The 27,716-nt window shown below is 40.1% G+C and overlaps 1 protein-coding gene across 3 annotated transcripts; it reads right to left on the bottom strand.

The window, feature by feature from the left end:
* Window positions 1–1,276: 1,276 nt before the first annotated feature.
* On the bottom strand, window positions 1,277–27,246 carry Fundc2 (FUN14 domain containing 2). 3 transcript variants are annotated; one of them, XM_045140840.1, is made up of 6 exons: window positions 26,573–27,013; window positions 26,174–26,202; window positions 24,239–24,389; window positions 12,281–12,356; window positions 8,031–8,162; window positions 1,277–2,977 (listed from the first exon to the last, which is right to left on the bottom strand). In XM_045140840.1, the coding sequence occupies exons 1-6, from the start codon at window positions 26,716–26,718 to the stop codon at window positions 2,900–2,902; spliced, it is 612 nt and encodes a 203-aa protein (XP_044996775.1). In that variant the 5' UTR covers window positions 26,719–27,013; the 3' UTR covers window positions 1,277–2,899. The 3 variants fall into 3 exon arrangements, with proteins under 3 accessions (XP_044996775.1, XP_044996776.1, XP_004672718.1); XM_045140841.1 differs by having other exon boundaries at window positions 26,922–26,987; XM_004672661.3 differs by lacking the exons at window positions 26,174–26,202; window positions 26,573–27,013 and adding an exon at window positions 27,038–27,246.
* Between the last annotated feature and the right edge of the window lie 470 nt (window positions 27,247–27,716).

The raw sequence follows: 27,716 nt of genomic DNA, 5'->3' as shown, positions 1-27,716 counted from the left end.
CTCTATCAGGCTCCCCTAAATGTGTGAGGCTCCTTCTGCAGACTCTCAGCACTTTGACCCCTCAATCCCTACACCAGCCCTGCACAAACACAAGTGACCATGTGGACCCCACTCAGAACACAATTCAAGGCCATTCTCATAGTAGCACAATGAACCAAGCCTGCAATATTGCCCTCAACCATGTTATTCAAGGTCCCAGAAGCAGCCAACTGGGAATAAACTTCAGATAGACCTACAGATCTTATTTCAGATAACTAGAATACAAACTGAGGGTAGACTAATACCAATTATAACATCAAGGAACTTCAACCTGCTAATCTTTGTTATATTCAACAAATACAGGGAAAGCAGATAGACCTACAGGTAGCCTTTGCTCCACTGGAAAGGTATCGGGGTAGCCACTCTACCCTATATATCAAAAGGGGCATTTCAGTAGCTTTTGCAGTCACCATGTCATTGATGTATGTAATCCACAGGTAGTGTTACATGGCTATAGCCATGATCAATTTAAATGGCTTAACCACAAGTTCCAGGTTTCAGAAGAAGGATACAGGGAAGTGTAAAACAGGTGAATCAGGTCCTCAGTAAGTATACTTCATACACACACAAAAGGAGCATCTATAGCAAGAAGACAAAATCATGCAAAAGCAATGCAGCCCTAGTATGGGTTTTGATTCAAATTAACTGTAAAATGTGGGGCTGGAGACATGGCTCAGCGGTGAAGACATTTGCTTATGAAGCCTACATACCCAGGTTTTTTTTTTTTTGTTTGCAATGGCTAAAGGCCCTGGCACACCCATTCTCCCCCACCCAAATAAATAAATAAAAATAAAATATTTAAATGTAAAATGCTTGAGGTAAGGAAATGTTGGACATTGGAACACTGACTAGGTATTTGTTAAAAAATTATTGTTCATTTTTGGTAGGTTAATAAGGTACTGTGTTTATGATTTAAGAGTACTTACCTTTAGGCAACAAATGCATATTAAAATATAATAAAATGATTCTTTGTTATTTCACAGTAATTGATAAAAAATGTATAACTTCTTAACTGACATAGGTGAGCAATGGACACTATGGAAAATCTGTGCTATATTCTCTATTTTTATATTCCTATAAAGAAGCAAAAACTGATTTTTATGTTTTTGTAGAAAATATATACCAAAGAAGCTTATATCATGATAAAGGGTTGATTAACAGTATAAGCAAAATAACCTATGCTGCCTTAAAAGACCAAACTGTAATGAGGAAATGCAAATAAGTGAATCTTACAAGGTTTTATATATCCACTTAAAGTTTTAATTTTCAAATTCAATATATCATTCTCAAGATAAGGCAAACATCTTTAATGTATGACAAAAACACACTATCACACATGGGTTATTAACAAATTTAAGAATTCCTTTACCAGGGAGGTTTCTTTATACAAGTTCATGAATAATTTTTTTAAGTTTGCTTGAGGTAGGCTCTTACTCCCACTCAGGCTGACCTGGATCTCACTCTGTAGTCTCAGGCTGGCCTTGAACTCACAGCAATCCTACCTATGTCTCCCAAGTGCTGGGATTAAAGATGGGCAAGGCCATACCCAACTGATGAATATTTATTCATATATAAATTTATAAATACTTATATGTATGAATATATTAAATACATACTCAGAACCAATTAAGTGCTAGGCTTGTGGGTACCATGAAGCCAAAATCCTTATCCTCTGGAAGTCGATTTTCTAATTAAGAGTTGAACCAGGAGTGGTGGCTCACACCACTATTCCTAGCACTTGGGAGGCCAAGGTAGGAGGATCACTGTGAGTTCAAGAACAGCCTTAGACTGGGCTAGAGCAAGACCCTACCTCAACAAACCACAACAAACAAACAACAAAAACTCTAGCTGGAGTTGTGAACATTACAGCAAAATGTTTTAAGTATGCGTAAACTTATTAAAAAATAACTCTGGGGGTTGAGGATCAATCATGAGACAGCAGGTTGCACTTGCTGGAAATAATTTATTTCACATGTGCTAACTCAAATTCTGAAGCCAGGTACATCTCTAAAATTCTGGCTTCAATGTTGTATTCCATATTAACTACATATAGAAAAACAATTACTACAGAGGAATATTGCTGCCCCTAATGCCTTGATAGATATGAAGACTACCTCACATTTCAAAGCATAAAACCTTTTCTAAGAAATAAGTAACAGTTTTTTTTTTCTTTCTAGTACTTAAATCACTTAAAGACAGCTGTGAGATGCATTATCTGGTATGGTGGAAAGCATTCTTGAATAGTATCTGAATGCCCCTAGATGATTCATCTGGCCATCCAACAATGTATCTGTAGTATAAAAACCCTCCTACCAAATACAATCCCTATAGGACATCATAGAACCTTAGCACAAGTACATTTCATCTTCAATTTCTTCAGTTATAGTACTTATGCTCCCATTTTGACAGGATAATTATAGCAAGTATGCCTTTAAAAGATCAAGTAAAACAGAAAACACACAAAAATACAAACTATTTCATGCTTAAAGGCAAATGTATTCAGTTTGTCTTGATGTAGCACATAATAAGGTAACTGTGATTCTTTTCCAAATCAACAACTTGGAACAGAATCTTACATATGGGAAACATAGGAACATTTGTGGTGACTGACAGACTAACTTAGAAGTATAACTGGGAGGACAACTTAACATCAGTTGTCTCTTCCATTACCGTCAAACTCATGAGAGGACCTGTATTAACTTGTACCAGCAGATGCCTATAGAAGCCATTTGGATTTGCCATAACAGGGAGCAAGGCACGGGAGAAGAGGAGGAAGAGGAGAGTCTCATTGTCCTACAATGGAGTGTAGAGGCTGTTGGTAGGAAAAACCAGGACAATGGAACTGAAGTTGTTGTACTCCTTAGGATGCCATGCCGAGCAGAAAGCCTCCAAAAAATCCTCCAGTCACTAGAACATTCTTCTTTACAAATGATACAACCTGAAAACAGAAGTTTTAGCACAATGAATTATACTGCTAAGGATGTTAATATAGTGAATTTCTATTCCTGATGACTACAGGCCTTATTTCCTTAAATTCCAAAGCTTCCATCTCCCTTTACCTTCCTGTAAAAGTTCCTGTTCATCTGATGCTCAGAGTACACTCTCAGGCATATTGTATAACTCCTTTGACTATGCTCTGTCAATCTCCAGACCACTTCACTTAGAAAGTAATTAGTCAAGCTAGACATGGTGGCGCATGTCTTTAATCCCAGCACTCGGGAGGCAGAGGTAGGAGGATTGCTGTGAATTTGAGGCCACCCTGAGACTACAGAGTGAATTTCAGGTCAGCCTGAGCTAGAGTAAGACCCTACCTCAAAAAACCAAAACAAAAAAAAAAGAAAGTAATTATTCACTCTTGGAGTGATAACTTAGTCAGTAAAATACTTACAAGTGGATTGCACTGCCCAGCCTGTCTAGCTTAAATAGTGAGTTCCACTCCAATGAGACACTCTGTCCCAAAACAGGCAGACAGTGTTCTTTTCTTTAAATTTTTAATTTTTTTATTAACAACTTCCATGATTATAAAAAATACCCCATGGTGATACCTTCCCTCCCCCCACTTATCCCTTTGAAACTCCACTCTTCATCATACCCTCTCCCCATCGCAATCAGTCTCTCATTTACTTTTGATGTCTTGATCTTTTCCTCCTCTTATGATGGTCTTATGCAGGTAGTATCAGGAACTGTGAGGCCATGAATATCCAGGCCATTTTTTCAGGCAGCGTTGTTGAGGATAAGATTGAGGTTTTCCTCTGGCCTCTTTACACCCCACACACATGCACCCACACAAACACCTATTCATATGCATGCATACCACACACACATACACATGCAAAAAATTCAGTGTTCATATGCATAATGCATTCAACATCCTAGCCTAATCATTTCTTGAATAAGAACAGTGAGTGTATTTACCAACCAAGTAAAACATTCACATCCTGACATTCCCCATCACACTGCCAGGCCACCTTCCTGTACTAGTCTGCAAGGCCCAGAGTCTGCTCACTCCCACTATATCTAAGTCCCCTTGCCTCATTTCCACTCATGCCCTTAACTCTTCAGAAATTCCACACTTAAATGAAATACTATCTTTGGCTATCTACCACGAGGGAGAAAAAAAAAAATCAATGCTGTAATTCCTTACTTTCTAAACTCCAGAATTTACTGACATTTCATATCTAATAATGTTCCTGCAAGTCATATATTTTGCCAGCCAGGCCAAATGAGCCAACAGGTGTAACAGTGGCACATCTGTCATGGTGGAAACCAACTGCCCTCTAATTGGACTGGAAGCCTGCTCCATGGGAGGGAATACATCCCCAATACTGAAAACTTAAAACAGGGGTAGTCATGAGCCCTAAGGGTGTAATGTACGTTGCTGTCTAGCTAAATGTAAATACTATGCTTATCGCCTAGATGTCCCTCAACTGATGAGTGGATAATGAAGATGTGGCACATTTATACAATGGAGTTCTACTCAGCGGTAAAGAAAAATGAAGTTATGAAATTTGCAGAAAAATTGATGGATCTGGAAAGGATTATACTAAGTGAGGTAACCCAGGCCCAGAAAGCCAAGCGCCACATGTTCTCCCTCATATGTGGATCCTAGCTGCAGATGATTGGGCTTCTGCGTGAGAAGGAAAAAACTCAGCAGCAGAGGCCAGTAAGTTAAAAAGGAGATATAAAGGGAAGAGAAAGGAAGGGAGGAGGGTACTTAATAGGTTGGTATTGTATATATGTAAGTACAATGATTGAGATGGGGAGGTAATATGATGGAGAATGGAATTTCAAAGGGGAAAGTGTGGGGGAGAGGGTATTACCATGGGATATTTTTTATAATCATGGAAAAATGTTAATAAAAATTGTGAAAAGAAAAAAAATAAAATTAAAATTGAAAAACAATACTATGCTTATCAAACTGCCCAGTAAGTACTTCTCTTAATGTTCATACCCATATATTAATACTACTCTCACTTTTGGTAGAGAACCTTCTCTTTTCAGATGGCAGTGACCTTGGGATGACTTAGAAGGCATCATGGTGCTGGAAAGAGTGACAGGAGTGCTCAGCACTGCAATATCTCTATCACACCTTCCAAGGGTCTATTGCAGAAGAGGTGGAAGAAAGTATGTAAGAGCCAAAGGCAGGGTAGGACTCCTTACAATGTGCTCCCCCCAGACACAGAATGGCCCAGATACCCATGACCTCTCAGTGCCTGGCACTACCTACGTAAGACCATCATAATATAACATATCAAAATAAAAGAGAGACTGATTGAGGGGGGGGATATGATGGTGAATGGAGTTTCAAGGGAGAAAGTAGGGGGAGGGAGGGCATTACCATGGGACATTTTTTACAATTATGGAAATTGTTAATAAAAAAATAAAATTAATAATAAGTGTCCATTCCTTTCCTTTTTGGGGGCCCCTATGGGTTTAACCTTTTAATTGCTATCATTATTCAAATTTTTCAGAAGGAAATCTCAGGATAAGAGATAATATCTCATCTACTACTTCTCATTCTATTTGTTACTGCTGTAACAGAGTGACCAAATACAGAATACTTCATGGGCCTCAAAGTACCCAATGCCATTCATCTGCACTCTGCATTCTATCCCGTTGCTCCCATGAATCTCACAAATTGCTGCAGATGAGCTAAATCTAAATAAAGCTTTATTGCAATGTAACCATACTTACATATATCATCTGTGGCTATTTTCACTCTACATGGGGGAGTTCAGTAGGTGTGACAGAGACCATAGCCAACAAAACTCTAAGTTATTTACCTCTGACAATCTTCAGAAAAAAGTCTGTCAACCTCTGACCTAGACATTAATATTAGTCATTTATAGGACAAGCAGAGTATGAATATTTCAGAGATAAGCAGGCATGGTGGTAAAATTTACCTCAAATAATCACATTAGCCATACATGCCACACACTGTGGTACCCCTATTCCTACAAGAACAGGTTATATATAATGATTATCTATACATTTTTAGTATCACTCACTGACAAAGGTCACCAAATATTTCAATTATCAACTTAAAAAAAAAAAAGGCTCCATTAGCTGAGCTGGGTGTGGTGGTGCATGCCTATAATCACAGCGCTAAGAAAGTTGAGGAGGCTCAAGAGTTCAAGGCCAGGGCTGGAGAGTTGGCCTAATACTTAAGGTGATTGCCTGTAAAGCCTAACAACCTGGGTTTGATTTCTCAGTACCCACATAAAGCCAGATACAAAAGGTGGTGCATGCATCTGGAGTTGGTCTGTAGTGGCTAGAAGCCCTGGGGAGCCAATTCTCTCCCCCCCCCCACCATAAAAAGGCCAGTATGTTGGGTTTGCTTCAAAAACAAAACAAAACAAAAACTGCTTGATAGCTGGGCATTGTGGTGCAAGACTTTAATCCCATCTCTCGGGAGGCAGAGGTAGGAGGATTGCCATGAGTTTGAGGCCAATCTGAGACTACATAGTGAATTATATACCAGCTTGGGCTAGAACAAAACCCTACCTTGGAAAACAAAACAAAACTGCTTGAAAGGCTGGAGAAATGGCTTATTGGTTAAAGGTACTTGCTTGCAAATCCTGATGGCCTGGAATGGATTCCCCAGTACTCACATAAGGACAGATTCACAAAGTGGCACATAGAGATGGTTTGCAGCTACACAAAGCCCTGACATTCCCATTCTCTTTTTCTCTCATAAATAAATAAACAATAAACTTAATAAACCTTTTATTCATTTATTTACATAGAGAGAGAGAGAGACAGAGAGACAAAGAGAAGAGACAGAGAGGGATAATGGATGCTCCAGGGCCTTCAGTCACTGAAAACAAACTCCAAATACACACACCACTTTGTGCATATGGAGTTATGTGGGTACTGGGGAATCCAATCCAGGTCATTAAGCTTTGCAGGCAATTGCCTTAACTGCTGAGCCATCTCTCTGGACCTAAATAAATAAGTTTTTTAAATGTTTCTATAATGAAGATATTCCAACTAAGGACTGTACAATATGCCTTTTGTCTCATTACTCTAAATTCTTTATAATATTTAATCCTTGTAAGTTTTGTAATCTTTTGTAATCCTTACACTGCCTAGACATTGGCATGTATATGCTATCCTGGGTATTTTTTTTTAATATTTTTTGTTTATTTATTTGAGAGTGACAGACACAGAGAGAAAGACAGATAGAGAGAGAGAGAGAGAGAGAGAGAGAGAGAGAGAGAGAGAGAGAGAGAATGGGCGCGCCAGGGCTTCCAGCCTCTGCAAACGAACTCCAGACGCGTGCACCCCCTTGTGCATCTGGCTAACGTGGGACCTGGGGAACCGAGCCTCGAACCGGGGTCCTTAGGCTTCACAGGCAAGTGCTTAACCGCTAAGCAATCTCTCCAGCCCTATCCTGGATATTTTTGTGTCTGTATGAGTGTGTGGTTTGCGTGCTCATATATGTGCATGTGCACATGTGTATGCATGTAGGTGGAGGCCAGAGGTTAAAGTCAGGTGTCTATTTCAATTGCTATCCACCTTATTCTTTGATGTTGTTGTTGTTGTACTGTTGTTGTCATTAAGAAGGTGGGGTCTCTCTCTAGCCCAGGATGACCTGGGACTCACTCTGTAGTCCTAGGCTGGCATTGAACTCACAGCAATCCTCCTATCTCTGCCTCACCAACTACTGGAATTAAAGGTGTGCAGCACCATAGTCAGCTAATCCACCTCATTATTTGAAACAAGATCTTTTGCTATATCTAGAATTACTGATTCAGCTAGACTAACTAGCCAGTGATTCCCAGGATTCCCTGTCTCTACCTCTCAGCAAAAGTGTAATTACAGACATATACCACCACACCTGGCATTTTACATGATAGCTATCTATGCAAAATCAGGCCCTTAGGCTTTTGCAGCAAGCACTTGGTCTACTGATCCATCTCCCCAACCCCACCTATGCCAAATTGTCTGCAGTTTTCACATACTGCATGTGAAACAAAAACAAGTCTTACCTCCTCAGCTTTGCTTTTGACTTCAGTTGGTATTTGGTTGTTCTTACGAATCTTCAACTGTTCTTTAGCTTTTTTCATGTCCTTTTCTACTCGTTGCCAGTCAACTTTAATGTACCCAGTATGGTTCGCAATCTACAATTTCATTAACAATGATAAAAAGAATTGAGAGAAACAGGGTATGCTGTTTCTTTTTGTCATGATAAATCATGAAGTAGGTAATCAAAACCCTTCTGATTTTCCATTTTTGGACAAATCTGCTAACTAGTCCTTTGATGATAATTCAGTCAATACAACTACCCTATATACAAGTTTTTATGCTTGGCACTAGAAATAAATTATTGTCCTCAACTATTGGCAATTCTTTAAATTTATTTATAATTATACCCATCCTTTAAAAAAAATTAAATTACTTTAAAATAAAACATGGCAGCCACACATGGTGATGTCCACCTTTAATCTCAGCACTCAAGAGGCAGAAGTAGGAGGATCACTATGAATCTGAAGCCAGTCTGGAAGTACAGAGTGAGTTTCAGGTCAACCTAGGCTAGAGTGAGACCTTACCTCAAAAACAAAACAACAAAAAAGAAAAATGTAGTAACGTGAAAAAAATAGGGAAGTTCAATGTGGGGTGGTTTGATTCAGATGTCTCCCATAAACTTGGGTATTCTGGTGCTAGTCTCCCCAGCTGGTGGCAATTAGAAAGTAAAGCCTCCTGAAGGCGGTGTATTGTTGGGGGCGCGCTTATGGGTATGACAGCTAGTTTCCCCATGCCAGTGTTTGGCACACTCTCCTATTGCTGTTTTCCACTTGATGTTGGTGACGGGGTGATGATATCCACCCTCTGTTCATGTCATCGTTTTCCCCTGTCATCATGGAGCTTCCCCCTTAAGACTGTAATCCAAAATAAATCTATTTTTTTCCCACAAGCTGCTCTTGGTTTGGTGATGTCTACAGCAATGCGAACCTGACTGCAACACAATATAAACAATGTTATCAAGGAATTTTGAATTTTATCAAGAACAAAACTGATTCAACTATATAGTTTTCTGATGGATTACTGTTATCCATGGAATAGAGAAATTATTATAACCCACCAATCAACTCCCTATCTATACCACTTTTCTCTACCAAATATTTCATAAGTTATATCTAAAACTTAAAAGTCTTCACCTTTCTAGAGTCTCCTCTTGCAATTGCACTTCCTTTTAGTCTTTATTTAATGATACCAACAACCAACTGGTTATTCAAACAGGCTGGAGAAAATATCTGAAACATATATCATAAATAAAAACTAACACTTGAGCCAGGCATGGTGGTGCATGCCTTTAATCCCAGCACTCAGAGGGCAGAGGTAGAAGGATCACCTTGAGTTTGAGACCACCCTGAGACTACATAGTGAATTTCAGGTCAGCCTGGGCTAGAGTGAGACCATACCTCAAAAATACAAAACAAAACAAATACTCATAAAAGTAAATTCTAAAATAGGTTAGTAAAGAAAAGAACAGAAAGGAAAGGAAAGGACAGGACAGGACAAGACAAAACTTAAAATGACTAAAGGCATTAACAGAATAAGTGGCCAAGAAAGGGAAAAAAGTTATACTTTACAATTTATTTAAGAAATGCAAATTAAAATAATGCACCATTATCAGTTTATCACACTGGATAAATTTAAGATTTTCAGTAATCTGTGTTGGTGAAGATATGGAGAAAATTGGCAGCTATGTACTCTTACTTGAGTATAAACCAGAGCTTTTCCTATAGTACCATCTTCCAGTAGAACTCATAAAATATATAACACAACATTACACATATTCATGATAAAATTCTCATTAAAATAAGAATAGAGGCTGGAGAGATGGCTTAGCAGTTAAGGCATTTGCCTGCAAAGCCAAAGGATCCCAGTTTGATTCTCCAGGACCCATGTAAGCCAGAGGCACAAGGTGGTGCATGCATATGGATTTCGTTTGCAGTGGCTCTCTAACAAATAAATAAAACACTTTTTAAAAAAGAACTATTAAAAATTCCTAGAACTTCCAAGTGTGGTGGCACATGTCTTTAATCCCAACACTTGGGAGGCAGAGGTAGGAGGCTGCCATAAACTCAAGGCCACCCTGAAACGACGTAGTGAATTCCAGGGTCCAGGTCAGCCTGGGCTAGAGCAAGATCCTACCTCAAAAAACTACCCCCCACCAAAAAAATCCTAAAATGAATGATGAAAGACAAATGCTAGGAACAAGGCAAAGACGTTTATGTCCTCCCCCTTGTCTTCTTCAACAATGTGCCAGAAGTGAAGCTGTCAATAGTGCAGTAAGTAGGTAAAGAAGGGCTAGTGGTGGTGGTGCACACCTTTCATCCCAGCACTCAGGAGACAGAGGTAAGAGAGTCATTGTGAGTTTAAGGCCAGCCTGGGACTACAGAGTAAGTTCCAGGTCAGCCTGGGCTACATTGAGACCCTACCTTGGGCAAAAAACAAAAACAAATTTAAAAAAGGAAGTAAGACGTCTAAACTGCAAAGAGAAAAGTCAAACTGCACACATTCAATACATCTTTGTCTACATAAAGAATCCCAAAGAATAAACTCCTACACTTAAAAAATTAGCGTGTAGCTGGGCGTGGTGACACACTCCCTTAATCCCAGCACTTGGGAGGCAGAGGTAGGAGGATTGTCGTGAGTTCAAGGCCACCCTGAGACTACATAGTGAATTCCAGGTCAGCCTTAGCTAGAGTAAAACCCTTCCTCGAAAAGCCAAAAACAAAATAAAAGAACAACCCATTCTCTCTCTATCTCTCAAATATTTTTTTTAAAAAATGAGAGCTGAGTGTGGTGGCATATTCCTTTAATCCCAGCACTTGGGAGGCAGAGGTAGGAGGATCACTGTGAGTTTGAGTCCACCCTGAAACTACATAGAGAATTCCAGATCAGCCAGAGCTACAGTGAAACCCTACCTCAAAAAAAAAAAAAAAAAAAAGCTGGGCGTGGTGGCACACGCCTTTAATCCCAGCACTCGGGAGGCAGAAGTAGGAGTATCACTGTGAGTTCAAGGCCACCCTGAGACTCCATAGTGAATTCCAGGTCAGCCAGAGCTAGAGTGAGACCCTACCTCGAAAAATAAAAAAATTTAAAAAAAGTTCGAAGCCAACCTGAGATTACACAGTGAATTCCAGGTCAGCCTGGGCAAGAGCGAGACCCTACCTTGAAAAACCAAAAATAATAACAATAATAATAATAATTATTATTATTAATTAATAATTAATTAATAATTAATAATAATAATTATTATTATTATTTAGGGCACTCGAGAGATGGCAAAGCAGCTAATGCACTTGCTTGCAAAGCCATCAGGCCAGGATTCGATTTCCCAGTACCCAGGTAAAGCCAGATGCACAAAGAGGTGCATGTGTCAAGAGTTCATTTGCAGTGGTAAGAGGCCCTGGCACACCCACCTTCTCGCTCCTTTCAAATAAATAAAAAAATATATTTTTAAAGAAAATGAATTTAGGTAGCCAGGCGTGGTGGCACACACCTTTAATCCTAGCACTTGGGAGGCAGAGGTAGGAGGATCACCATCAGTTCAAGGCCACCTTGAAACTATATAGTGAATTCCAGGTCAGCCTGAACTAGAGGGAGACTCTATCTCAAAAAACCAAAAAATTAAAAAAAATTAAAAATTCAGAAATAAAATACTGTAGCAAGTTGGCTGTCTGAAAGAACAACACAAAATGTCAATTGCATTTCAACACATTAGTGAAGGTCAGAGTAAGCAGTTTTAAACTTTATTTCATACACAGGAATAAATAATCAGCATTCACTTGTGAAGAAGCTGTTCCCTTTTTCTTGCTTTTAGCCTTGGAGAACTCACGTCTATGGTGCTGAAACATAAACTATGGGACAAACAATGAGCTCAATGTCTCCAAAGTAAAAGCTGGGCATATTAGCATATGAGAATGAATTTTATCAAGGATACCTGTGTTACACTTGAAATCATATTAGCTTGACATTCCTGTAGTTCTTAAGGGAGCTATGAGAAAGAATATGTAGTACTGGCACTTCTGTCCCCACCTTATGAATAGAAAAATAAAATGTGACTAATAATTGATAAGATTTCATTCAGATGGTTAGGAAAAAAATAGTACACAAAAAAGAAAAGAATGAACTATTTTAGTGTAATATGTCTAGGACTACAACTTCTCACAATACATTAATGGATACATGAAACCTCTAAACATCTATTAAAAGTTCACATACAGACCTGAAGAAGAAAAAATCCACCTCCCACAGCTGTTGCAGCCAACTTTCCAACTTTCTGGAATATGAAACCAGTGCACCTACAGAAACCAAACCAACATCAGACAAGGTGGACAGGCGGTCAGATACACACAAACATGCATTTCTGACAATGTTCATATTTTACTTACCTTGAGACATTCCAACTCCTTTCTACCACCTAAAGAAACAGAAGGCCAGCCAGGAAAGGGTCATGACACAAGAAGATCAAATCTTGGCTTTAACACTTTACTAATTTTGTGGTCTTGAGAAAGTAGCCTAAAACTCCTAAGTTGACTTTTTTTCTTTTTCTTTTCTTCCCCCTCTCCATTTATTTTTTTCTTTCCTTCTTTTTGGCTTTTTGAGTTACAGGCCAGCTTGCTTCAGGCTACTTCATGCTAAGAATTCAGGCATGCACTACCAAATCAAGCTTGTCAAATAAAAATTTGAAAAACAAGTTTAAATAAAAATAGTCTAAGAATACTAATCAAAAAGAGAGTGGGAGTGGTGGTGCATATCTTTAATCCTAGCACTCTGGAGACCAAAGTATGAGGATCTCTGTAAATTCCAGGTCAGCCTAGGCTAGAATAAGACCCTTGGACAAACCCACTTTGAGTACTAAGACTCTACAAAAAGAAACAGATGGAAACTGCGTGCATAGAACCCCCCATCCGCACTTATCTTAGCTGATTTTGATTTGTACCATTTGTAAATAATGTTGTAAGCCTGAGTAGAACAGCTGTGTTCTGTGAACATTACTAGAGGAATATTAAACATGAGGATGTACTGAGGACTCCCAAATTTTGCAATCTAATAAGTGACATTAGGAAATTGCATTTTTATATACAAAAAAATAATAGGAAAATGAAAATTAAAAATAGCATGAAAACCATGAACTACTATCCTAACTATGAATATTCAGGGATCTATGCTGATGTTATATATTGATATATTGATCCTATTCAAGACAATTTAAACAAATAGAGGAAAATACAACTGTTTGGGGGTCAATGTCAGGTCACTCAAAATCTAACTAAGCTTTTGCTAGAAACTGTCAACAACTTGATTTTAAAATTCATGTGGAATTTTAATTACCTAGAAAAATAGATGTGTATGATAAAGAATATTGTTTCAGGGGCTGGAGAGATGGCTTAGCAGTTAAAACACTTGCCTGCAAAGCCCGGGTTCAATTCCCCAGTGCCCATGTAAAGCCAGATGCACAAAGAGGTGCATGTAATACAAGCATGCATCTGGAATCATTGGCAGCAGCTGGAAGCCCTGATGCACCCATTTTCTCTGTCTCTCTTCTCTCTCTGCTTGCAAATATATAAATAAAGATTTTTTAAAAAAGAATGATGTTTCAATTTATTACCACCTAATTTCAAGACTTAGTATAAATTGACAGAGATCATAACAGTGTTATATGGGCACCAAGACAGAACAATCTAATAGCACAAAGAGGCCTTGAATATGACATGGTCAGAGAATGGGCATGTCAGGATCTCTTACCATTGCAAAACAACTCCAGATGCATGCACCACTTTGTGCATCTAGCTATGTGGGTACTGGGGAATCAAACCCAGGCTATCAGAGTTTGCAAGCAAGCAGCTTTAACTGCTGAGTTCTCTCTCCAGCACGCAATTTTTTTTTTTCTCTCTCTCTTTTTTTTTTTTTTTTTTTTTTGGTTTTTCGAGGTAGAGTCTTGCTCTAGCCCCAGATTGATGTGGAATTTACTATGTAGTCTCAGACTAGCCTCAAACTCATAGTAATCCTCCTACCTCTGACTCCTAAGTGGCAGAATTAAAGGCATGTAGCAGCACACCTGGCTCAACTGATTTTTTAAAAAAATATATTTATATATTTATTTGAGAGGGAGGGAGAGAATTGGCATGCCAGGGCCTCTAACCACTGCAAATGAACTCCGGATACATGCACCACCATGTTCATCTGGCTTATGTGGGTCTTGGGAAATTGATCCTGAGTCCTTTGGAATTGCAGGTGTTGCAGTCAGGTTTGCACTGCTGACAGAAAACACTCGACCAAGAGCAGCTTGTGAAAAAAAAAAGGGGGGGTTATTTTAGCTTATAAACTCGAGGGGAAGCTCCATGATTGCAGGGGAAAATGATGGCATGAACAGAGGGTGAACATCACCTCCTAGCCAAAATCAGATGGACAAGAGCCACAGGAGTGTGCCAAACACTGGCAAGAGGAAGCTGGCTCTAACACCCACAAGCCCCCCCCCCCAATAATACACTGCCTCCAGGAGGTTTTAATTCCCAAATTGCCACCAGCTGGGGACCTAGCATTCAGCTCACATAAGTTTATGAGGAACAACCAAATCAAACCACCACACAGGCAAAAAAATGTTAAGCCATCTCTCCAGCCATCAATTTTTTTATATACAGGCATAAAAACATTTCAGTGAAGAAAAGTCTTTTCAACAAATCTTGTGAGCACAATTAGATATTCTATGCCTCCAAAATTAACTTTAGTTCTTAGTTTGAACCATGTGGTGGTTTGATTCAAGTGTCTCCCATAAACTTAGGTGTTCTGAATGCTAGGTCCCCAGCTATTGGAGCCTCCTGGACACAGTGTATTGTTATTGGGGGGGGGGGGGCTTATGGATGTTATAGCCAGCTTCCTCTTGCCAGTGTTTGGCCCACTCTCCTGTTGCTGTCATCCATCCAATGCTGGCCATGGTTCATGACATCATTTTCCCCTGCCATCATGGAGCATCTCCTTGAGTCTGTAAGTCAAAATAAACCCTATTTTCTGACAAGCTGCTCTTGGTTGAGTGTTTTCTGCCAGCAATGTGAACCTGGCTGCAACAAAACATACACAAAAAAAATCAATATGAATCATGGAATCTAAAGGTAAAATATAAATCTATAAACCACCTAAAAAATAACAACTAGGGATATAACTCAGTGGTTAAAATGCTTGTCTTGCATACATGCAGTCCTGAGTTCAATCCCTAACACCACCAAAACAAGCTAAGAGAAAATGTTGTTTATCCTGAATTAGGAATCTATTCTCAGACTGGACACCAAAAGCTGAAGGTATAAAAGAAAGAACTACACTTTAAAATTAAGGCCATCTGGGGCTGGAGAGATGGCTTAGTGGTTAAGCACTTGCCTGTGAAGCCTAATGACCCCAGTTTGAGGCTCTATTCCCCAGGACTCATGTTATCCAGATGCACAAAGTAGCACATGCATCCAGAGTTCTTTGCAGTGCCTAGAGGCTCTGGAGCACCCACTCTCTCTCTCCTTGCAAATAAACACATAAAAGATTAAAACAAAACTCAGGCTGGAGAGATAAGCTTAGTGGTTAAGGTGCTTGCCTGCAAAGCCTAAGAACTCACATCCAAATCTCCAGGTCCCACGTAAGCCAGACGCACAATGATACAAGCGCATAAAATGTCACACATGCACACAAGGGGTCTGGAGTTCATCTGCAATGGCTGAAGGCCCTGGTGCACCCCTTCTTGCTCTCTCTGCCTTTTTATCTCTCTCTCAAATAAATAAAAACTCACAAGTCAGTAATGAGAGAAAACTAACAATCCAATGAAAATATGAGGAAAAGATCTGGACAAATCACCAGAGATGGAAAAAATATGCAAGATACAGCAAAAATTAACCCATGAAAATGTTCCACATCGTTAATCATTAAAAAAATCAAAATTAAAACCACAGTGAAACATCATTTCACATCATAAATGATAGTTATAATAAAAATTATAAGAAATATTCCAAGTGTTAAACTTGTGGCAATCCTCCTACCTCTGCCTCCCAAGTGCTGGGATTAATTCCAGGTCAGCCTGAGCTAGAATGAGACCTTACCTTGGAAAAACAAACAAACAAACAAAAAAGAATCCAAGTGTTAATGAGGATATGGAGAAATGGGAACTCATACATTGCTGATGGAGATATTAGATGGAACTGGCACTTAAAAGTAACTGGAAGTTAATTGAAGAGTTAAAATATTCACCTATGGTATGACTTAGCCTTACTATTCCAGGTATTTTCCCAATATAAATAAGTCTATGTTCATACAAAATTTTGAACACAAATATTGATAGCAGTTTTATTATAACAGCCAAAATGCTGAAACAATCCAAACATCCATCAAAAGGGAATGGATAGGGCTGGGGAATATATGTCAGTGGTAGAGCCCTTGCTTAGCAAGCTTGAAGACCTGAGTTCAATCCTTAGCATCACAGAACAAAGAAACAAACAAAATGTGAAAGCACAAACTGTTGTATATACAAATAATGGAAAGCTACTCAGCAAAGAAAAGAATGAGGGTTGGGAAGATGGTTCAGGCTTGACTGCAATGGCTGTCAGCCTGGGGTTCAATTTCCCACTATCCACATAAAGCCAGATGCACAAACTGGCACATGTGTATGAGGTTTGTTTGTAGTGGCAAGAGGCTCTGGTACACATATACTTATTTACTCCATCACTCATTTTCATTCATATTCATTCTCTCTCTCCCCTCACAGGTAAATAAAAACATTTTCAAAACGAATGAACTTCTAAGGGGAGGGGATGGAGAAGATGAGGAATGGTGGAAGGACCATTAATTAAAATTAAAAGATGTGGGCTGGAGAGATGGCTTAGCGGTTAAGCGCTTGCCTGTGAAGCCTAAGGACCCCGGTTCGAGGCTCGGTTCCCCAGGTCCCACGTTAGCCAGATGCACAAGGGGGCGCACGCGTCTGGAGTTCGTTTGCAGAGGCTGGAAGCCCTGGTGCGCCCATTCTCTCTCTCTCCCTCTATCTGTCTTTCTCTCTGTGTCTGTCGCTCTCAAATAAATAAATAAAAATTTTTTTTAAAAATTAAAAGATGTTACATATGAATTAGCCCTATGGAAACCTACTTCTTCAGGAGATAATAATACATATGGTAAAACAGAGCTTGGGGGCTGGAGAAATGGCTCAGCAGTTATGCCACTTGCCTGCAAAGCCTAACAACCCAATACCCACATGAAGCCAGATGCACAAAGTGGCACATGCATCTGGAGTTTGTTTGCAATGACCAGAAGCCCTGGCATGCCCATTTTCTTTGTCATTCTCATTTCTGTCTCTATCTGCTGGCAAATAAATTAATAAAAAATATTTTTTTAAAGAGTTAAGACAGAAGTACCCTGTGGGGGTGGTTAATACTGGGCTCAGAACCATAGATTGATACAAGAAACTTTCAGTGCTGAAAGTGGGATACCTTTACATAAGTTATTGGCCAGGGAGGTTCCTGATGTGCCCAAAACATTACAGGCTCTTGGTTGCCCATAGAAATAGATGGTAAGACCTTACTGCTGAAGACTCCACATGCTTGAGCTTCAGGTCACTGAGAAATCAAGCTAGAGCTGAGGTGCAAGTTCTACAGCTGTACCAACTGGTATAATGGTGGCAAGTCTAGCGTGGGAAAAACCAACTGTGCTATAGTTGATCTGAGACCCACCTCACAGGAAGGAATTCCTGCCTGGTACTGAAAACCTAATCAAAAGTCTATAAGTGAAAAAGTCATAAGCCCTAGGGGGGAAATTATTACTGCAATCTGGCTAAATGGATATATTATACCCATCAAACAGCCCTCTAAATGCTTATGTTTATGCCCATATGTTAATGCTATACTCACTTTTGTTTAGAGAAACTTCTCTTTTCAAATGGGGTGACCCCTGGGGTGACTCAAAAATGGCCAAAGGGGGACTGGAGAGATGGCTGAGCAGTTAAGGTGCTTGGCCACAAGTCCAAAGGACTCAGGTTCAATTCCCCAGGACCCATGTATACCAGATGCACAAGATGGCACGTGTGTCTGGAATCAATTTGCAGCAGCTGGAGGCCCCAGCATGCCCATTTTCTCTTTTTCTCTCACCTTCCCTGACTCTCTAAATAAATAAATAAAATCTTAAAAAAAAACAACTAAAAGCTGGAAATATAAACCTTTAAAAAATGGCTAGAGTACTAAGAAGTGACAGTGGAGTATTCAGCACTAAGTGATGGAGTGTTCAGTACTAAGTGAGACATATCTGTCATACCATCCAAGGGTCAGGGACCATTATGGAAGAGGTAGTGTAAAGAATTTAAGAGCTGGGCTGGAGAGATGGCTTAGCGGTTAAGTGCTTGCCTGTGAAGCCAAGCCTAAGGACCCTGGTTCAAGGCTCCTTTCCCCAGGACCCATGTTAGTCAGATGCACAAAGGGGCGCACACATCTGGAGTTCATTTGCAGTGGCTGCAGGCCCTCATGTGCCTATTCTCTCTATTTCTCTCTATCTGCCTCTTTCTCTGTCACTGTCAAATAAAAAGAAAAAAAAAGAATTTAAGAGCCAAAAGAAGAGGAAGAGTGCTTTGCAATACTGTCTTCCACACACAAAGGGGCCATGGCATTCAAGATCTTACAGTAGCTGTCACTCCCTACACAAGTCCTGCATAATGGGTAGGAAAAAATGACATCAAAATAGAAGAGAGACTAGTTAGAAAGAAGGGACTCAGTGTAGGAGGATTTGGGAAGAGGAAGTGGGAAGATGGTAGGAGGAGATTATGATAATCTTATATTGTCTATATGTATGGAAGTTGTCAATGAAAAGTGAGCCATGTATGGTGGTGCATACTTTTAATCCCAGCACTCCGAAGGCAGAAGTTGGAAAATCACCAGGAGTTCAAGGCCACCCTTGAACTTCATAATGAATTCCAGGTCAGCCTGAGCTAAAGCAAGTCCCTACCTTGAAAAACCAAAAAAAAAAAAATAATAATAATAATAAAATAAACCAGGGGTTAGAAAGATGGCTCAGCAGTTAAAGAGCTTGCCTGCAAAGCCTAACATAATGGATTTGATTCCCCAGAACCCACTTAGAGTCAGATACACAAAGTGGCACATACATCTAGAGTTTGTTTACAGCAGCTAGAGGCTCTGGTATGCCCATTCTCTCCATCCCTGTGTCCCTCCCTCCCTTTCTTTCTCTCTCTCTCTTCACAATAAACAAATTATTTTTATAAAAGTAAATCAGGGGCTGGAGAGATGGCTTAGCAGTTAAGGCGTTTGCCTGCAAAGCATTTGATTCCCCAGGACCCACGTAAACCAGATGCACAAGGTGGCACATGTGGCTGGAGTTCACTGGCAGTTTATTTATTCATAAATAAAGAGAGAGAGAGAGAGAGAGAGAGAGAGGGAGGGAGAGGGAGAGAGAGAGAGAAATTATATATATGAAGTAAATCAGGTTGGAGAGATGGCTCAGGAGTTAAGAGCATTTTCTGTGCAAGCATGAGAGCCTGAGGAAGTCTGAAAGACTTCTGGGGTTTGATCCCCAGGACCCACATGAACAGCTGGACGTAACTGTGACCCTAGTCCACACATGGATCAGAGACCCAAGAATTGCTGGAATTCGCTGAAAAAGCAGCAAGCTCCAGGACTAGTAATAGGATCAAATAAGAAGGGATGAGGAGGTAGCACAGCAGTTAAAGGCACTTGCTTGCAAAGCATGCTGGCTTGGGTTTGATTCCCCAGTATCCATATAAAACCAGATGCACAAAGTGGCATATGCAGCTGAAGTTCATTTGAAGTGGCAAGAGGCCTTGGCAAGCCCATTTTGTCTGTGTCTCTGCTTGCAAATAAATAAAAATATATAAAAAAGAAAAATGGATGGGTGGATAGAGTAAAATGGAGTGGGACGTCTGCTCTGGTCACTGCAAGCAAATGCACCTCAGTGAAAGCCTGTGCAGGGAGCACTGTATGGCCATATACATGTGCACGCATCACATACATCTTTCTCACACAGACAAGCACAAACAGTAATTAAAGTAATAAATAAATAGCTAAGACATTCCTGAAAAGCAAGATGGTAGATACATATAGACACATACAAATAGTAAAGTAGTAAGAAGATAAATTTTCCAGTAAAGCTGGGACAAATGGGAAAAATAACTGGAACATGGAGGAAAAAAAATGAAAGAAGCCAGGTGTGGTGGAACATACCTTTAATCCCAGCACTTAGGAGGCAGAAGTAAGAGGGCCACTGTGAGTTTGAGGCCAGCCTGAGAATACAGATTAACTTCCAGGTCAACCTGGGCTAGAGTGAAACTGCACCTCAAACAAACAAAAAAATTTGAAAGATTCCACCACACATTAAAAATAATTCTAAGTGGGTTATTAATCTAAACATGAAGGTAAGCCAACAAAAGTTCTGAAACATGGTAGAGGCACAGATTCTTTAAGATAAAAGACAAGAGCTGGAGAGATTGCTCAGTGGTTAAGGCACTTGCCTGTGAAGTCTAAGAATCAAGGTTCAATTCCCCATTACCCATGTAAGCCAGATGCACGTGGTGGAACATGTGTCTGAAGTTCGTATGCAGTGGCTAGAGTCCACGGTATGCTTATTCTCTCCCACCCTCAAATAAAAAAAAAATAAAATATGAAAATATAGCTAAATAAATAAAAAGAAAGAAAATAATACCCACTGTAAGGACTGATAAGACTGACAATATTCAAAAGAAAGTCTTCAGTTCAAATTATACTATAAACAAATGAAAAACTAAATACAAAAGGCAGAATTTGTGACTGCACAATGAGATAAAATATCTATAGTAGTTAGAATATCCAAAAATTCAGCCAGGTGGGGTGGTACATACCAGTACTTGGGAGGCAGAAGCAGGAGATTCACAAGTTCTGGGAAAGCCTGGTTATATGAGACCTTGTCTCAAAGAGAGAAAAAAAATAAACCTCTTAAAACTCAATATGAGAAAGAATGACATCTTCACAGGAAAATATAAATAGCATGCAGCATGGAATTTAATAAAAGATCCAAATAGTCAAAAATACATGTAAAAAAGTTTTCAATTTTATCCCTATTGTTATAGTTACCTTCTTTTTAAAATTTTTTTTGTTTATTTTTATTTATTTATTTGAGAGCAATGGACAGAGAGAACAAGGCAGAGAGAGAGAGAGAGAGAGAGAGAGAGAGAGAGAGAGAGAGAGAGAGAGAATGGGCACACCAGGGCCTCCAGCCACTGCAAAGGAACTCCAGATGCGTGCGCCCTCTTGTGCATCTGGCTAACGTGGGTCCTGGAGAACCGAGCCTCGAACCAGGGTTCTTAGGCTTCACAGACAAGCGCTTAACCGCTAAGCCATCTCTCCAGCCCTATAGTTACCTTCTTGTTACTGGACCAAAGCAGCTGATGGAAGGAAAGGGTTTTTTTTTTTTTTTTTTTTTTTTTTTGCTTACAGTCTCTAGGGGAAGCTTCATGACGGCAGGGGAAATTATGGCATGAGCAGAGGATGGGACACTTCTGCCATAGAAGGTGGCAAACAGAAGCAGGAGAGTTGAGCCAAACTCTATCAAGGGGGACCTAGTTATACCACCCCTAAGCCCACCTTCAACAACACACCTCCTCCAGCAAGGCTTTATCTCCCAAACTGCCATCAGCTGGGAACCAAGAATTCATGAGTTTATAGGAGACATCTGACTTAAAACATTAGAAATACTCAGGTTAATATAAACAAGGAGAAAAATGGGAAACCACTATCTGTACAGACTGGCAAGAAGCTATCAGTCTTGCAACATCCACTGCTGGCAAGAGTACAGACCAACAGGAATACTTAGTCCTTTCCGATAACTTAACCTGTTAAAACCACTTTTGGACAGCTGCCTAACTTCCTAGTGAAGCCGAAGATATTTACACTCCATGACCTATCAACCCCTAGATACAAACTGCACATAAATGTATGCACATACACACTAAGAAGTTTGTGCACAAATGTTGTATCAGCACTGTTTGCATTAGTAAAGAACTAAAAAGGAGGCTAGAGAGATGGCTTAGCGCTTAAAGGTACTTGCTTGCAAAGCCCGGTGGATCAGGTTCAACTCCCCAGTACCCACATAAAGTCAGATGCACTAACTTAGTAGCACATATATCTGCAGTTTGTCTGCAGAGGCAGGAAGCCCTGGCATGCCCATACTCACTCACTCTGTCTTCCTCTTTCTCTGTCTCTCTCTCAAATAAATAATTTTTTAAAACAGAACTGAAGGACTAGAGAGATGACTTAGTGGTTAAGGCACTTGCCTACAAAGCCTAAGGACCCAGGTTCAATTCCCCAGTACCCATGTTAGCCAGATGTACACATGGTGGCCCATGCATCTGGACTTTGTTTACAGTGGCTAGAGGCCCTGTTGCGGCCATTCTCTCTGTCTCCCTCTCTCTCAAATAAATAAATAAAACTATTTTTTTTAAAAAAGAACTAAGGGCTGGAGAGATGGATTACTGGTTAAGGCACATGCCTGTGAAGCCTAAGGACCCAGGTTTGATTCTCCAGGACCTATGTAAGCCAGATGCATAAGGGGGCGCATATGTCTGGAGTTCCTTTGCAGTGGCTAGAAGGCTTGGTGCGACCTCCCCCCACCTCTCTCTCTCTCTGTAAATAAATAAAAATAAAATCTTAAAAAAGGAACTGAAAAAGGCCAATGGAAATTATCAACTGGATGAATATACCACAATGTAATTCTAAATATAAATAATAATGAAAACAACAACAGCTACATACAACACAAAGATAGAAAACATAGCCGGGCGTGGTGGCACATGCCTTTAATCCCAGCACTCAGGAGGCAGAGGTGGGAGACAGAGGTAGGAGGATCACTGTAAGTTCAAGGCCACCCTAAGACTACATAGTGAATTCCAGGTTGGCCTGGGCTAGAGTGAGACCTACCTTGAAAAACCAAAAAAATAAAAAACAAAGATAGAAAACATCAAAAAATTACAAGACTCAAAAGAATATATACTGACTGCATTTAGAACTCAAAAGCAGGTAAACTATAATTTAAAACTGTAAGAATGGGGCTGGAAAGATAGCTCAGTGGTTAAGGTGTTTGCCTGTAAAGCCCAAAGATCAGAGTTTGATTCCCCAGTACCCACATAAAGCCAGATGCACAAAGTGGTGTGTCTAGAGTTCATTTGTAGCAGCTAGAAGTCCTGATATACCCATTCTCTCTTTCTCTCTCTGTGGGGCTTGGTGGTGCACGCCTTTAATCCCAGCACTCAGAAGGCAGAGGTAGGAGGACTGCTGTGAGTTCGAGGCCAACCTGAGACTACAAGGTAAATTTCAGGTCAGCCTGAGCTAGAGTGAGACCATTATCTCAAACAAAATCTGTAAAGAGAAGTACAAAAGCAACTTTTAGAGTTTCTAAAATGTTAGCCATATTCTTTGACCTCAGGGGTAGCTATTCCTTACAGTTAACTATTCTCTATATATGTGTTGTACTGCACAGTAATATTCTTTTATTTTTATTTACTTATTTGAGAGTAACAGAGAAAGAGGCAGAGAGAGAGAGAGAATGGGCGTACCAGGGCATCCAGCTACTGCAAACGACCTCCAGATGCATGTGCCACCTTGTGCATCTGGCTTACATGAGTCCTGGGGAATTGAGCTTCGAACAGGGGTCCTTAGGCTTCACAGGCAAGCGCTTAACCACTAAGCCATCTCTCTGGCCCCACAGTAAGAGTCTTCAAATGTAGTTTCTGAGACTAATGAATTGGATATTTACTTACTAAATTTGCTATCAACATTTTAACATATTACAAATGAGGGCTGGAATGAAACAATGAAACTGTTATATTAAGTTGACATCTAACATACCTAACAAGTGGCTAGCTTCTTATTTCACCATTTACTAGTGATGTGACCTGGAGCAAGATAAATCTTATAAGCCTCAGTTTCTACAAAATATGTATAGATACCAAGTTCAGAGTTGTCAGAAGGAAATCAGACATCTATATAAATGCTTCAAACAGTGCCTGACATGCAAATACTAAGTATAAGTACTGAATAGTACTTTAACGTGATGGTTCACTAAATATTGTGACCAATTTCACCAAAGCCAGTATGTTTACATTAATTAAAGGAGATGGTTTCCATAACGACATTACCAAATTGTGCACAAAAAACAATGGACCACTTACCATCCAGTAACGCCACCAATTAACAGCTGGGTTGCCACACTATACTTTTCAGCTGATGGCCCAGATTCTTGCCCAAACAGCTTGCGCCACCATGGTTGCTTTTTGGCAAATTCTGCAAGATCCAGTGCCTCAAAACTTCTGTCAAAGTTTCCTATAAGAATTATGATTATCAGAAAACATTTACTTTTCATTCACTTGTATAATAAACCACTACCATTCCTAACTGACTAAAGAAATTTTTTACCATACTTTATTTTTGGGGGAGGGGGAGGGAGAGGTGAGGTAAGGTCTCACTGTAGCTCAGGCTGATCTAGAATTCACTATATAGTCCTAGGCTGGCCTCAAACTCAAAGCAATCCTCCTACCTCTGCCTCCACTGTGCGGAGATTAAAAACATCCACGACTAGGCCTAGCTAGAAATTTTTAAAGAAACAGTTATAAAACAGAACTCACAAATATTCTATTCTAAATACTAAATGAACTGTGAAATTCAGAGTTGCAATGTTGGAAAATCAGAATAAAATTAACAAGTTCTAATATCTGTGTTAGAAGAAAATACCTGAAAAACCTAGAATTGGTCCTCTGGAATTTGCTCTCATATTTAAAATAATCAAAAACATGAAAAACTACCATAGTGATTAATAAATGCATTCTAAATGAAACATTGTTTTTTTCAGTCACCTCTTCAAGGGTCAACTACAAACCAATTTTCTATACTATGTGGGTCTCCAGCCATAATAAAGAAATCAGGCAAAGCTTCATTGAGCTCTTACGAACTTACCAGGTAACATGCCAAGTAACAAACATGTATATCAAATTAAATACACTAAAGGTAGGTGCTACTTATTAACCCCACTTTATAAGCAGGGTTATAGTATGTTTGCCCAAGAAGGGAAAAAGAGCTAACAAACTGTCTAATCCCCTTCTGTGTGGAAAAATCACCTCACATATACTACTTCCCTAGAAACATAGTGAGAGAACAAATGTAAGCCATTTATTATGCAAGGATATTGCTGTTTCACACAAAATAACCCCACATCTGATACTCAATGTCTACAATCCTTTCTCACACAATGTTGGGCATACACTCAAAAATGATTACTACCTTTATAAAGAGGCAAAGCTCTATATAAGAAAAAGAAATTAAAAAGAAAAGAAAATACAAGCAGAATCAGAGATGTCCACTATACTAAAGTAACCAAACATGCTCAAAAGGCTACATATATAGAGCCAGGCATGGTGGCCCTCACCTTTAGTCACAGCACTCTAAAGACTGAGGTAGGAGGATCACTGTGAGTTTGAGGCTAGCCTAGGACTAAAGAGTGAGTTCCAGGTCACCCTGTGTTAGATAGGGAACCTATCTCAGGAAAAAAAAAAAAAAAAGAAGAAGGTTGCACGTATATATCACTGAAAAAGATTACCAAGAATGAGACAGAAGTAACGAACATTCAAGAGACATGCTAATGTGACTCAAGCAGACAATAGAAGTCACCTTAGATAGAAGTCAGGAAAGGCATAAAAGAATGATGAGTCAGGTTGGTAAATATAAATAAATGCTTACTGTATAAAACTAAAATAGAGTATTCAGTGAAACTAAGCCGGGCGTGGTGGCGCACGCCTTTAATCCCAGCACTCGGGAGGCAGAGGTAGGAGGATTGCCATGAGTTCAAGGCTACCCTGAGATGACAGAGTTAATTCCAGGTCAGCCTGGCCCAGAGTGAGACCCTACCTCAAAAAAACCAAAAAAAAAAATCGCTCTCAAATAAATAAATAAAATACACAAAAAACTGCATAGTCTAAGTAATGAGAACATGTAAATAATGGTCACACTGTACATCCCAATTCTTTAGTCACCGTTCAGTTACTGCTTAGCAACTGTTCAACAGCTGCATGGGGATTGGATTTAGTGCATACCCATTTCTCTGGTATACTTACCATGAGTGGGGTACTGAATTGCGATATCACTGAAAGCAGAGTTGGGAAGAAATGGACAGTTAGCCCACACACTAAGGTATTTCTTCCACATAGATAAAAGAAATATATAACTTATCTTTATTGGTTAACATTAAGTGCAGATAAAAAAATGTTTAAACTATTAATATAAACTTAAAGGCAAAAATATCGGGGATGGGATGAGCTGGGAATCTTCATGGCCTATACTTTTCACATAATTCAGTATGTTTATATAATTGAACTATTGATGCTGGTTCAGTTTAACAACTGGCTCCTGTGAGCTAGAGATGAATTAAACCTATTGTAAGTAAAATAGGGTAAGAAGTATAACAAATGTTCCAATGAGAACTGTGTTACAATGAGAACTATAGGAAAACTTACTTGGACGAGGCCAATAAAACAGAATTCTCAAAGCACCACCCTATTTCTGCTACTGTTTTCAAAACCAGTAATAACGCCGCTAGGAAGGCGCCAACGAAAATGACTCTTGTCTGGCGTTTGGGATTAATGTCCAAAGGAATAAACATGTCAATGTCAAGGAGCCAGGCAGTTTCCAAGAACCGGACTGGACGTTTCCGGGATGCAGCGGTTTCGGCAACGCCAGAAGGTTGGGGGTGCTTGCCACCGACTTAACATCCCCAGGCAGCTCAGCCCCAGGCCTGCGCATGACCTTGGTCAGTCAGCTCCTGGAGTTGCTGGGCCGAAGGCGACATTCCGGAACGCTTCTCACCCCCTCAGCTTCTTAAATTCTCCGGGACGCTCGGGAGAGACATGCAGGCGCTGGGCCATACACAGCCCGGGCACGCGGCTCAGTGCGAGCCCATCCACGCCCGCTCTCATCCTTACCTTGACTGGTCGCGGCCATTTCGACGAGTTCGTCTCGCGAGGACACGCAAAGAGAATCCGCGCGGCAGGAGGCGTGGTAGCGCGCAGTTGTCAACGCCAGCTGGCTTCCGGCACGTGGGATAGATGTTTCCCTTCCCATGGCGGTAGCGGAAGGGGACGGGTCAGGCGCCTGAGGGTCGCTTTCAGCTCCCTGAAGTTGTGCGTCACAAAGCTCACATCTAGCTGAATCCTGAACGTCGCCCAACAGACTCACGGAGGTACGCATGCGCAGAGCGCCCCCGTGTCGCTGTGTAACCTCCGCTGAGCCTTCTCGGAGTTAATGTTTCACCCTAGCCCGTGTGCCTCTAGTGTTGTAAACATTGAGTGTGTAGCGGCTACTGCGCTTGTCGAAATGCTCTTGCAACGCCGGAAAGCACATCTTACACATTTTTAGAGCATCGCAATCAAAATAATATACTTATCCCTCTTTAAAGTTTATTACTTCCCGTTTGTTTCTATGTTTAGGAAAAATGGGTGTGGCCTTCAAGTAAGTCATTTAACTTCCCTGTGCCTCACTTATTTTATCTGTACATGTTTTAGAGCATTATCCTGTCCATTAAACCACATATCATGTGGGAATTCCCAGCAGAGTTTACCACCTTATATTGTTTGCTAACTGTACTTTTTTGTCTATACAATT

This window comes from Jaculus jaculus, chromosome X, assembly GCF_020740685.1.
Source record: "Jaculus jaculus isolate mJacJac1 chromosome X, mJacJac1.mat.Y.cur, whole genome shotgun sequence".
Classification (NCBI taxonomy): domain Eukaryota; kingdom Metazoa; phylum Chordata; class Mammalia; order Rodentia; family Dipodidae; genus Jaculus; species Jaculus jaculus.
This window is presented reverse-complemented; position numbering and strand designations above follow the sequence as displayed.

Bases quoted from the DNA above. Each gene is read 5' to 3' on its own strand.
- Fundc2 (XM_045140840.1), bottom strand. From the start codon at position 26,718: ATGTTTATTCCTTTGGACATTAATCCCAAACGCCAGACAAGAGTCATT. The intron at 24,390-26,173 runs GTAAGTATACCA...TAATTCTTATAG, and splicing joins AATTCAGTACCCCACTCATG to GAAACTTTGACAGAAGTTTT. The intron at 2,978-8,030 runs GTAAGACTTGTT...TTCTGTTTTCAG, and splicing joins TCAAAAGCAAAGCTGAGGAG to GTTGTATCATTTGTAAAGAA.